We start from the raw sequence: 14209 nt of genomic DNA on the forward strand, positions 1-14209 counted from the left end.
TCTCACTCTCTAAAGCAGCCTTCATGTCACTACATCTTGCTTTCCTTAAACAGGAGTGTTGATTATATGATCTCTCAGCATCTTTCAAGGCCCCCAATTTTACGATCCTTTGCTCTCTCAATTCTGACATTTATGATGTAAGAAAATCTGGAGAGGATAGAGAATCCTGCACTTCTTCATCTCTGTTCTCCCTTCTTGCTCTGAACCCAACTCAGAACAGGTCTACTGACTTTCGCAGCCCCTCTCCTACTCTCTCTCCTTATTCTGTCTTTCCTGCCCCAGGAAACGCATGCCAAGAAAATTGGGAAATTAGTTAGAAGGAGTTAGATGTACAGGATGCTACTCAAGTGTGTAATCAAATCTCTTCATATTTATGTGGTAGAATCAGAAGTTGTGTGATATGAAAGGTAGATGTCTGCATAGGTACTAAAGTGTTAGAAATTCTCCCTTTGGAGAGACAATCCTTTAAAACTATGACTATTCATGAGAGAGATATCATCATAAATGAATTCACATTAAGGTGTTTGTTAGTAAATTATTGGAGCATTTCTTCTAATTGGAGGTACTAGATGCCTCAGTAAGAATGTACCTTGAAAATTCAGAAAAGAAAAAGTACATAGAAAGGAGAGGTGGGGATCATGGAAAATAAAATTTATAACTTCATAGTTTTACCCAGGATCTTAAGGTTTCTAATTTTCTCTTTAAAGAACAGTATAAAATCACCCTGGAAGATGACAGAAAGAGAATAACCAGAGAAACTTTGTTGCAACTGAACCAAAAGAAGGAATGGGCCACAGAGGTATATCTCAATTTTCTTTCTTTCTTTTTTCTTTTTTTTTTCTGATAGTAGATTTTTATTCTTCTCACACAGAATTTCAAAATTTTAACTGAAATGTAGTTGATGTATAATTCTTCTCACACAGAATTTCAAAATTTTAACCGAAATGTTAGTTTCAGGTGTACTACCTAGGGATTTGACATTTGCATACATTATGAAATGATCACCATGGTAAGTCTCGTACCATCTGTCCCCATACAAAGTTATTATTGACCATATTCCTTATGCTGTACATTACATCCCATGGCTTATTTATTTTATAATTGGAGGTTTGTACCTCTTAATCCCCTTCACCTATTTCACCCACCCCAAGCCCTCTCCTGTCTGTATTTGAATTTCCTTAAAAAACAAAGCTCCCCCCCCCCCCGCCCACGACATTTCTTTCTCATGGTGTATTATAACGGTCAGGAACTTGTGTTTTGAAATTAGGCAGTTTAGTTTAAATCAGTTCTACCACTTACTGGGTGTATAAACTGAATTTATACTTGACTTTTCTGGGCTTCAGTTTCCTAATCTATAAAAAGGGGACAATAATAATATTTACCTTTAACGAATAGTATGAGGATTGATAGTGCCTCATAAGAGCAAGAGCTCAGTAAATTAATATTCAGTTATTTTAAAGTATAATAATAATGGCTACAACAAATTATTAAATTAGATTTTGGATGAATTATAGGATGAAATATAATTTGTCTAAAAAGTACTTTCTTACATATGCAAACTTAAGAGAGTACACTTTACATTGCTGGGAGCTTTAAAAATTGGGGATATAAAAAAATGTTTGAGATGTAATTTCCAATTCATGTTTTCTAATCTTTGTTTTGCCCCAAATGCCTGACTTTCTTTCCTTTTCACTGCCCTTCCCCTGTCTCCAGACTATCTCCTAAATCAGTGAGGTCCCTGCTGGGATTGTCTCTTTATCTGGAACATCCTTTCTTCATAGTCATAAACGTCTGGTCTTTTCTAAAGTTCTTCACTGAATTTCAGCTGCTCTTGTTTGTTGCTTCCCTGTTGGTTCAATTGTTCTTTCAGTGTTACTATTCTACTGCACGATTTTACTGATTAACACAAATACAGAGGATGTGGAGAACTGACCAATGGTTTTGTGTGCCCATGCAATTCAGCCCCTTTGTTACTGAATATGATTAAATGGTGAAATCAACAATTAAGTAATCTGATCACAGTTAAGATGATTAAAAATGCATATGTAGATCAAATATGCTCTCAGTATGTACATTCAATATATAATGAAGACTGTTCCCAATACTGTTCCTAATATTTTACATTAAAGTCTCTCAACAATCCTGTAAGGGGAAGACTTGCTAATAAAAAGACAGAGGCACAGAGAAACTTTGTAACTTGCCCAGAGCATGTGGCAGAATAGAGATTTAAGATAGCCTCTTCAGATCATTACTCTTAATCATTACATTGTACATTTTCTTTTCTCCACATAATGCCAAACACCCACACACGTGAACGAATTTTCCTCATTTTCTCCGGCCATCTTATGTGTTAACTTATAAAATCTACTACTTTTGTGCAACCCTGGCTGCTTATTGGAGTCACCTGAGAAATTTGTTTGACCCAGGTGGGTCCTGGGTCCCACCCACAGAGATGCTCATGTAATTGGCCTGGGATGTTGCCTGGGCTTTTGGATTTTTCAAAATATCCAGAAGATTCTAATGTGTAGCCAAAGCTGAAAACACTACTCTATTGTTAGTGAATTAAGCCATTAGTCAACTAAATTCAATTATGAGTGACTTCCTACTTTTGTTCAAAGAAAAATTTTTTTTTTTAAGTTTATTTATTTTATTTATTTTTGGCTGTGTTGGGTCTTTGTGGCTGCACGTGGGCTTTCTCTAGTTGCGGCAAGTGGGGGCCCCTCTTAATTGAAGTGCGCAGGCTTCTCATTGCGGCGGCTTCTCTCGTTGTGGAGCATGGGCTCTAGGCACGCAGGCTTCAGTAGTTGTGGCATGCAGGCTCAGTAGTTGTGGCACGTGGGCTCTACAGCGCAGGCTCAGTAGTTGTGGCACACGGGCTTAGTTGCTCTGTGGCATGTGGGATCTTCCCAGACCAGGGCTTGAACCTGTGTCCCCTGCACTGGCAGGCGGATTCTTAACAACTGTGCCACCAGGGAAGCCCCAAAGAAAATTCTATGTTCATATAAACTTTAGACTTATCAGTTGGAGCTGAAGTATAAAAATTCCTGGTTCCTAGGAAATGGAGGTTCACTCTTAGGTCAATTACCATGATTTAAAGAAAAGAAATTTACTGCACATCTTCCTACTTTAAAGACTTACACAAATTTACCTTTAACATAGTATTAAATTATTTCAATCCATGTTTATGAGCCAGAATATTTTTCTTAATTTTTCTTCTTGTGGTTATGTCCTTCAGTTCCTGCGTTTGTAGCATGGTATCTATATAAAAGTACCTCACATATAACTAGAATCTGTCATCCATTATAAAGTTCCTTTGGGTGAAACTGTAAATATCCTAGTAACTGCATATGAATTTACATTTTAAGATCCTACTGATAAAATAAGGATTTTCCTATTTGCTTTGTCTAAAATGCCTTTCTCCAGGAGACTATCTAGCTACAGCCTGCTACCCTGAAACTATTGGCTATTAGGTTTGTAAGTATGTATATTGTTATTATTGACATGCAGAAATCTTTCAAATTAAAAAGGTAGTTATATAATCTATTCATGCCTTTGCTATATGTTGAATTATGTCTGTGGCCATAAACTTGAAGAAAGTTTGATCACTGCAGTTTAACCATCTTAATTGTGGAGCAGATCAATTAATGACTGATTTCACCATGGCAGTCAGATCCCGTCACAATAGAGGCCAAATTGAATGGACAACCATTGTCCAGTTCTCTCAATCACCTGTGCTAGGCAATGTAAATCAGCAAAAACAATACAATAGGATAATAAAGAAAGAACAACTGCACCAAAAGTTTTTAGGTATATTTCCAAAGTAATTGCAAAACATAATTTTAAATGATCAGATAAGTTGATTGTGTATCCCCATTGCTAAAACTGTTAAATGCTATCTATGTGTCAGCTCTTCTTTAATACAGAAAAAAAATTTTTTTTTTTCTTTTTTTAGAATGCTATAAGGTTCATTGACAAGGGCAACTATCGAGAGATCTGGGAGAATGACTGGCTCAAAAAAGAGGTAAGTGGAATTTTTAGAAACAAAAACAATTTCCTCTTTCTCATTTTTTTGAACTGGAAATGACTTTTATTTATGAGCTGAAGTCATGGGAAAAGCATGGAACTGTGACTGACTGAGGTAAAATGAAATTCAAGTGGAGTCCTAATACTATTACAAGTTGTTACTCAATGAACACCATAAATAATCTCAATAATAACCAGAAATCATTTTTGGTGTTACAATTCATACAATATACTCAAGTGTGCAAAGCTTCTTTATGTCCTAAAACTGATCTGGCCTTCCTCTGGACCCTACTTCCTCATGGGTGATGGGAGCAAGGTTTAAGGATCATTTTAACTTCATTCTCTGCTGTTTTAAATTGCCTCTTTAAGTATTCAAATTGGTAGGGAAGAGGTAAAGTTGTCATTATATGCAGATGACATGATACTATATATAGAAAACCCTAAAGACTGCACACAAAAACTACTAGAACTGACAAATGAATTCAGCAAGGTAGCAGGATACAAGATTAACATACAGAAACGGGTTGTATTTCTGCACACTAACAACGAAATATCAGAAAGGGAATGCAAACAAACAATCTCTTTTAAAATTGCACCAAAAAATAAAAATAAAATACTTAGGAATAAACCTCATCAAGGAGGTGAAAGACATATGCTGAGAACTACAACACATTAATACAGGAAACTGAAGATGATTCAAAGAAATGGAAAGATACCTCATGCTCTTAGATTGGAAGAATTAATATTGTTAAAATGGCCATACCATCCAAAGCAATCTACAGACTTAATGCAATCCTTATCGAATTACCCTTGACATTTTTCACAGAACCAGAACAAATAATCCTATAATTTATGTGGAACCATAAAAGACCCAGAATTGCCAAAGCAATCCTGAGGAAAAAGAACAAAGCAGGAGGCATAGCCCTCCCAGACTTCAGAGAATACTACAAATCTACAGTAATCAAAACAGTCTGGTATTGGCACAAAAACAGACCTGTGGATCAATGGAACAGAAAAGAGAGTCCAGAAATAAACCTACACACCTGTGGACAATTAATCTTCAACAAAGGAGGCAAGAATGTACAATGGGGAAAAGACAGTCTCTTCAGCAAGTGGTGTTGGGAAAGCTGGACAGCTGCATGTAAATCAATGAAGTTAGAACACACCCTCACACCATACACACACACACACAAAACTCGAAATGGCTTAAAGACTTAAATATTAAGACAAGACACCATAAAACTAGAAGAGAACACAGGCAAAACATTCTCTGACATAAATCATAGCAATGTTTTCTTATGTCAGTCTCCCAAGGCACTAGAAATAAAAGCAAAATGAACAAATGAGATCTGATCAAATGTATAAGCTTTCACACAGCAAGGGAAACCACAAACAAAAAGAAAAAACAACCTACAGACTGGGAGAAAATATTTGCAAAAGATGTGACCAACAAGGGCTTAATTTCCAAGATATACAAACAGCTCATACAATTCAATAACCGAATATTTCCACATAGATGTCTCAAAGGCACTTCAAACTCAACATACCTGAAGCATAATTTATTAAATTTCTTCTTAGATATTCTTTTCCTTCATTTCTTTTTTTACCATCTGCTCAGACACCCGAGGTAAAAATGTCACCATCAGCTTCTTTTCCATTTTCCTTGCTCCCATTTGACTGAAGAGTTGGTTAGTCTAGGAAACAAAAGAATTTAAAAATCAATATGCTTTCTATGATATTGACAATTATCTTGAAATTGCCTTTATAAAGTCATGGTGAGTAGGAATCCATACTATCTCCAAAATTAATCAAGATGAATCCTCAATTTTAAAAAATAAGTATTAATTTAAAAAACTCAAGGTGAGCTCAGTAGTTAAAGAATATTAGGGAGAAACTTGGTTCTTATACTTTTATTAAATATAACAGTATGATCCTAGTGATAATAATTTAACAATACAAACCTTAAATTTTATAAGATATCATAGATGTTAGGTTCAGAGAAAATAATTACAAAAGTTTATATTCGACTGAAAAGAAAGGCCATTTTGTGCCTTGGTCCTTCCTACTAAAGCCACAAATTACATTTTGTTTTGTTTTATTTTTTAATTCTCATAATTCAGTGGAAATAAAAGAAAAAATGTCAAGTTTAATTGAATCATGAGCAAAAAGAGCTCACTAATAAAGAACAAATCATATAATATATTTAATTTCTCTTTATTTCAATAAATATTCATTTTTGCTGTTATTAAATTTACTCATAAAATTAATTAAAACCAGTTTTGGTTATAAGTACTATCACAAGAATTGAAAATTGCCTGGAAATAGAACAATGTATGCCAATTAATTTCTTTGAGGAAGGCTTAGAATGAGTAACAAGGGATATTTAACAGTGGAACTCCCCCAAATATTTCTCCGTTTAACCATCTTTCAACAATAACCAAAAACTTACATCTCTGGGAAGAATGAGATATCCCATTGCATGACTTTTATTGTCTGGTTTTATTTAGCATGCTTATTAGGAAAATGAAGAAAATTCAAATTTCCAAATAACCTGGACTAACAACAAATGGAAAGCTGGAAAAACTAGGCAAAGGGATTCAAAGAGGTTAGCAATCAGAGTTGCAAACGTGAGGAGGCATAAAGCTAACTTGGATCTTGCAGGGGAAAATTTCAAGAGCATGCATTTTATTCAGGATCCTAGGTCCCTGACTTATAATAGTTTTAACTAAATTATCTTGCCCAATTTCTTAAGTACATTTCTTGGGTGTCTGGGGAGAAGCAGGGTCAGGGAAGGAAAAGATGTCTTCTACTTCCTTCTCTATACTTTCTTACCCCAGAAACTAAAGGTATTTATATGGCTATAAAAAGGAACTAGTTTTCATTTCCCTAACATTTCAAAAGACTGGGAGGGAGACAGCAATTGATGAGAACCTTACTTAGCACTCTACAGGGGTAGGTGATGTCACAGGATATCCATAGCTTGAAAGATTGGACTTAACTCCCCAAACGGGCCCTCATTCCCAGGTTTGGCAGGAGACCAAGAATTGTGTGTGCTGCCTCCCAAGTATGCCGAACCCTTAGGTCACACATTCTATTAATTCCTTCCTTTACAACCTCTAACTATGATTTTTTTCTCATCCTTTGACATCTGAAAATTATAAACTTTTCCTTAAGGCATTCAGGTTTGTAATCAAGCTGATCATCTCTTAAAAACATGAGATCCTAAAGCACCAACACCTAGCTCTGTAATGTAGAATTATGGACTTAAATGGTTTTGTGAAATTGTTTAAGGCTGGTAAATAATATATGCTTTTCTTTCCATCTCTAAGCCAGCAGCAATATTTGAGCCTTTTCTATGACACTGGTACTGTTTTATATTATAATTATTTGTATATTCGTTCACTGGATTTGTATACTTGTTCCCTCTTTTGAGGGAAGGAGCCACACTTTATTGGATTTTGTATCCGTCTACCTCTAGGACAGAGCCTTACCCATAGTAAGAATTCAAGCATTTAATAAATGACTTATGTGAAAGGGATATCCATCTGGTAATATACTGAGTGCTTCCAGATTCCAAAATACAATAATTTCAACTACAAATCAAAAATGTTAGTCATCTTTTTCTAAGTACTCATCTCAGTTATGCTCTTGGCAACTCCTAACAAGAGATACTGAATCGAAACCCCTACCCTGTGCCTTTATTTCATCATATTCCCTCGAGACTCATTACTTTTTCCAGTTTATCATTCTCACCAGCCGATCACTTTCTATTTTATAGTCTTATTTCTAATTCTTCTATTGTCCTGACTTCTCCACACGAGCACCTCTCAATCCAGCTCATGCTGTTTTGGGGGGCAGAGAGGGAAGGTGGGGATTCTATCTAGTCACATTCTTCTATATAGTCTTCCCACAATCAAGCCTTCTTTAGACAAAAGTTATCAAAATACATTTCTTAAAGATTGATGGGAACTCTATCAACAGAACCAGCAAATTTTGCTCGTGTTTGAGTTAGCCACATTTCTTCAGTAAACGTTAATTAAGCCTGCTATGTCTATGAAGGACCTTCCATCACCTGCGAGATAGAAATCAGACTCTTTAGCATTACTTGGCTCTCCTACTTGTCCAGTTCTTCTACTTCACCCCATTCCCATTTTATTTCTATCCACACCAAAATGTGGATAGCAGGCACATGTGCCTTTATCCATGTGGCTCCTTCTGCCTAGAATATATCCTCTCTTGTCTGCTAGAGAATCTCTACTTGGCCTTCAAGATCCAGAAGAGAAGTCATCTCTTCCATTAACTCCCCCTTACCCCCTCACACCTGGCAGACATAGGGTGAACCTCTATCTCTCCCACAGTCCCTGGATGGCTTCCATTATGATTTTATCACACTATTTTCTGTTGCTATCACTCTTTCCCATTAAACTAAGAGATCCTTGAAGGTTATTGTATCTTATTGATCCTTTGTTCCCAAAGTGTACTATAGTTTTTGACACATAGTAGGCATACAGTACAATTACATGAATGAATGAATGAACAACATTTCATCTCTCTGATGTTTCTCGGAATGACTCCAGCACACTCAAGAGAGAATATAATTGTCTTGTAGAGGCTGATAGAAAGGGCTCCTAGGCCTGTACTTCTCTTTTTTAAATGCCATAATAAAGATTTTTTCCCAGTGTTATTAGTTTTCATTGTGTTGTTTATAATTAACCTTAGATAGAGCCTCATTTAGCTACTAACACCAGAGTGATAAATTAGTCTTATTTTCTTATTTATCTCTGCCTCCAGCTCAGATAAATCCAGTGATGTTTCTGAAGAGTAGGAAAGGACTACTCCTGCCATTCTGTAATAACTGCCTAATCATGCAACCAAGTTCTGCAAATGACCAGGAAAAAAGTCCCACCCATTCCTTCTTAGAGCAAACCCAGTAATAAATAATACAGGATAGATCTTCCCCTCAGGCAAATGCACTTTTTTTAAAAAATTAATTAATTTATTCATTTTTGGCTGCTGTTGGGTCTTCGTTGCTGCACGGGCTTTCTCTAGTTGCGGTGAGCGGGGGCTACTCTTCGTTGTGGTGCGTGGGCTTCTCATTGCGGTGGCTTCTCCTGTTGCAGAGCACTGGCTCTAGGTGTGTGGGCTTCAGTAGTTGTGGCACACAGGCTCAGGAGTTGTGGCGCACGGGCTTAGTTGCTCCACGGCATGTGGGATGATATTCCTGGACCAGGGCTCGAACCTGTGTCTCCTGCATTGGCAGGTGGATTCTTAACCACTGCACCACCAGGGAAGTACCACAAATGCACTTTTAAAAGTTGAATTTTTTACAGAGGACTAGCTAGAACTAAGTCCATAAGTACTAACACCCATTCTCTTTTCCTGAGAATAGATCGCAAATCACAGGAAGGAAGTGGAAGAACTGGAACATGCTATTCATGAGCTGGAAGGAGAAAATTTGGTGCTTATTGATCAGCTGCTCAACTGCAGACTTGTGGATCTCAAAATACCCAGGTGAGAGTCGTTACATATCTAGAAAGTATTTTTTTTAAACATTTGTATCTGTAAAAAGTTGTTATTTTTTTTTAAGATGACAATTTTTTAATAGTTGAAAAGAAAGGAACTCACAAAATGGCCATGGGGAAGGTATAAGATCATTACAACCGACCACTGGTCCAGTGCAGACTTCGACTTGCTTTTTCTAACAGTGCACTGTGGTCATAGTAGCAAACACTTAACATGAATGTCACAACTGCTGTCCTTCAGAAGCCTCTGGGCCAGCAGGGGAATTGGGCATAAAAATAAATGCATAACAGTACAGCGGAAGAGGTACGGGGTTCGATGCCAGCACACAGGAGGAAGTGATCAACTTGATGGGAGCTCCTGGAGATGTTCTGAGCGTCTGGTTACCTTGTGGATTATAGAATGGTTTCCTTTGATAGTTAATGAAAGAGGCAAAATACTTTCTAGGCAGAGAAAATAGCCTGGCATTCCAAGTCACATTTATTCCTGCATGAGAGAAATCAAATATGTATATGGCTTTGTAGTTTAGGTTATCTCTTTTCCTTACCTGACAAAAAAAAAGTCTTAATATACCAATCTTGATGGAAAATTAGAGCCCTGGAATGTGGTATTAAAACCCAAAGTGGCATTCATAATTTAGACAAGTAATCAGAAACAAGAAGTAACCTAAACAGTAACATGCTTAGGAAGATAGAGGAACTAAATCACACAAATGTAAGGTGTACATGTGCAAGATGGGAGAGAAACATCTGCATCTGGGCAGAGAAGTTCAACATGGTGGAAGGGTCAGGAAAACATTTCCACCTGAGTAGGTCTATTGCTTGTGTGGCGTGGAAAAAAATACTATTTGAGACATAATAAAGTATTTATTGTTGGCAAACTTCCTAATGTGCTCCAAGAAGGGTGGATACAAGTTGGGGGGTTTTTGTTTGCTGAGCTAAGTGATGGGTGTCGGGATACAAGATTGGAGAAACTGGGAGATGGTGCAATTACTGTATAGGCTGAACACTGGGTGAGGCAGGACAGAGAAAGAGGCCACCTGCCTCCCTTCCACAGTCTATGTGCGCTGCCCTGGAGCCACAGGTACCAGTGTAAATGAGGTGGGCAGTCAGGCTGAAGGAATTGGCTGATTACTGGACTCCTGTACTTCCAGTCTCTTGAGCTGATGCCCTTGAGGGTCCCTAGGGGGTGGGGGTCTCACTGTCCCCCCAGCAGGCAATGCTCTCTTTTGCCTGCCAGCCTCCCTCCCTATGATCAGGTCTCCAGCTCCACACTCCCGTCCCGCCTCTACCCCGAAGCACCTGCTGCTGCCACCACTTTCTTTGTGATCATGCCGAATCTCTGCCAGCTGTGCCTTCTAACCACTGCTCCACCTGTCGTCCGCTGTGTTCTTTTTCTCCCTTCCGAACCAGGCAACCCTTAGGAAAGAGCTACCCTGGAAACTGCCAACCCCACTTCCTGCTTTGGTCAGCTCTGTCTAGCGCACCTGATTTGCTGCTGGTGTGGATGTGAAGTGCTCATTATAATAAAGGGGAAACCTTTCATTGGCCAGAGAGAGCTTGGCAAGGACAGGAAAGGGAGATGAGAAACTTTTAATGGCGATTTTCATTAAGTTGTTTGCTGTATTGTATGCAATTTAAACCTATCCTCTAGCTTCCCCACAGAAATCTTCTGTAAAATCCACATTGTTCATCAATGCTTTGTGGGGCGGTTTTCTTTAGTGAGAGACCTGAGTGCTTAGTCTTGTTTCAGAGTCGGGAGAGATGAATTCAAAATCTGTCCGAGGGAAAAGAAACCGCATGGGCAACATTTATAAGAACTGGGTTAGGTGCCCGGTATATGCCTCCATGGCACACTGAACTTGTCCTTTGTAACTAGCATTTATCACAGTAGTGACTACTTTTTAAACATCTGCTTCCTTGCTAGATTGTCCTTGAGACAAGTGTTTAGGACATCTTAGAAAGACCCAAATAAAGAAACAGAGAAATGTGTAAACCCTCAATTATCTGTTACAATGCTTATCCAGAAGGAAAAATTCAGGAGCTTTTCCTGTATCCATTTTCAAGTCAAAGAAATGTTAACACATACTGTGTAATTTATGGAAACTGCTCTTTCCACCTCTTTGTTGAGAATTTAGTCCTGTATATTCTGGTAGGGTGAGAAACAGACATGAACAGTACCCAGTAAACATATAAAAACTTCCTTATTTGGATGAAGAATGGGGTATTCTAGCTAATAGAGTTACTATATTTCCCATCCAGAGCTCCCCAAACTTTTTCCCTTCCTGACTCCCACAGAACATCATAGTATTTGTCTGATACATTAGGTGAGCTGAGTAAGCTACAGGTGACTTCCCAGGGACTCCGGTGCCGCAGAGCTGAGCCTAGGTGGACCAGTACCTCAAATCTAACGCTAGTTCATATGATAACGTTCTGTAAAATATTTTCTATAACAAGCGTTGCTGCCCTGTGGTGGTACAAAAGTGACAATAAACTAATGATTAAGAGAGAAGCCAGACTTCAGAAGGTTACGGCGTTTAGTAAGATCTTAGTTATTCAAAAGAGTAAAACCAGGCAAGGAGAGAACTCTGTGGCCTCAGACCTGTCCACCTGCAGACCAGAGCTTCACTAAGTTAACTCTTAAGAAGGTTTTAAGATATAAATATTGTATGTAGTTACATTATTTGCTGGAGCTTTAAGCATCGCAGATAACACTTCCTTCGTGGTCTTTAAGTAACTGACAGCCTGTAATTCAGGGGATTCACTCTGGTTGCTGAGTTGCTAAGCACGAAGTGTGGCGGGCGCATCTGCAAGGGGCACTTGCTTCATGCTAGCTTCAGGCAAACTTCATGGCAATGCTGTACGGAGCTTTCAAGGTATCATGTCTTCTGACTGAAAATTCCACTGGCCTCTGCAGCGCAGAGAGTTGCAACAGCAGACGCAAACTCACCAGGCTTGTAGCTGGAACACGCCACTCAGCCAGAGCCAGAACCTAGGTGTCATCTTGGATTCCTACTGCTGTCTTTCTCTTCTTCTCTTTATCTCAAATCCCATCCCATTCCTCATCTGGATTCCCTGCAACAGTGACATAACTGGTGTCATGATCAGTCTCATTTCTGGGACTTTAAGTCTGTTATTTCCTCATCATGGGATGCCCTCCCCTCACCCCAAGCTCTTCCCTGGCAAACAGCCCCTGGTGTTTCAAGACTCAACTCAGGTTTCATCTCCTCCTGGAAACCTTTCCTTACCCCCTAAGGCTAAATCCGGTGCTGCTTCTCTCTGCCCCACGGCACCCCTGACACTATGCTCCTCACATAATTACCCATCATGGTACAAACCATCACCATAAAACACTGTAAGCCTGTCTGCCACCCCACCGGGCCTGATGCCCCCTTTTTCATCTGTGTTGCCAGCACCCAGCAGAGAGATAAGACACTACTGAGCAGGTGGTACAATATTTGTTGACTGACAGACTACTTTTCTTATTTGTTTTTAGGCGACTATATCTTGCTCAAGCTGTTGGACAGGAAGTGCCACATGAAGAAATGCCTTTGGAGTTGCCAGAAACATATATAGGTATTATTTTATTGTAATGGTGATTTTTAAAAAGTTGACAAACACTTAATTGCGCTTCTTATTATGGACAGGAACCTTATATCAGAGAGCTATTCAGGGAATAGATGCCTGCCAGCTCCTCCATATTTCTCTTGTTCTTGCAGAGCTTACCTAACCCATCTCCTTTCTCTAGTCTTATTTTCAAATCAAAGTCACCATGTGTCACAGTGAATTAAATAGACACTGGTAGAGAGGGATGGAATGATGTCTACACTGGCACGGTTTGTGCTCCAATTTAGCCAGCCAACCAAAATACCAACACACTCACAGGTCCCCATGTGATTATTATCACTTATTAGCTAACAGAAGGAAACACAACTTAGATGTGGTTTCTAATAATAGGACTCACTCTCACTTTAATACCTAGATTCTACATTTCTAATTCTCAAACTTGTCTCCTCCAGGAGATTCTCAAAGGTCTTTCAAATTTAAAATGTGACAGAGGAGTGTATATATATATCTGAATCACTTTGCTGTACACCAGAAACTAACACAACATAGTAAAGCAACCATATTTCAATTCAAAAAAAACTAAAACTGAAAAAACAATAAAATGTGACAAAGTATGTATTGTATTTTTATTTTTAATCTGTTCAAAAATTGTACATAATTAATTTCTTTGCACTCATCCCAGAAAAGTCACAATTGCAACCTGCAGAAGTAAAAAGTAGAGACTTGTTGAGCTTATCACTTGGGAGCAGTGCTTTACATCTTAGTCATGAGGAGAGCAGCAGATACGGCCAGCATCTGAAGATAGATGAAGAAGAGAGTTCAAGTATAGAGTTTGGAGCCTCTGATATGAAATACTTACTGTATGAGGATGAGCGGGATTTCAAGGTAAGATTCATGACAAAACATCTTGACTACTAGAGAAAATGTTGCTTTATTAGTTAGTGGAGAAAATTAACCTAAAGTATGGATGCTGAAAAATTCTATTTGCAATTATTAGTAAAATTTGCCAACCATTCATGTCTGTCACTAGATACTATTTTCACTCCTACCCTTGCCCAACTTACTACATATATTCATTTATAGACATCCATTACTAGTGT

The 14209-nt window shown here is 38.3% G+C and overlaps 1 protein-coding gene across 1 annotated transcript in view; it reads left to right on the forward strand.

The window, feature by feature from the left end:
* The window catches only part of CCDC83 (coiled-coil domain containing 83), a 62162-nt gene that overhangs the window by 23534 nt on the left and 24419 nt on the right, over nt 1-14209 (forward strand). The window contains exons 5-10 of the mRNA XM_082342262.1: nt 708-799; nt 3953-4021; nt 9413-9534; nt 10802-10867; nt 13015-13118; nt 13792-13994. Coding sequence (XP_082198388.1) covers nt 708-799; nt 3953-4021; nt 9413-9534; nt 10802-10867; nt 13015-13118; nt 13792-13994 — 656 coding nt within the window. The remainder of the gene's footprint in view (nt 1-707; nt 800-3952; nt 4022-9412; nt 9535-10801; nt 10868-13014; nt 13119-13791; nt 13995-14209) is intronic.

The sequence above is a fragment of the Balaenoptera borealis genome (assembly GCF_965194805.1).
Source record: "Balaenoptera borealis genome assembly, chromosome: 11".
NCBI lineage: Eukaryota > Metazoa > Chordata > Mammalia > Artiodactyla > Balaenopteridae > Balaenoptera > Balaenoptera borealis.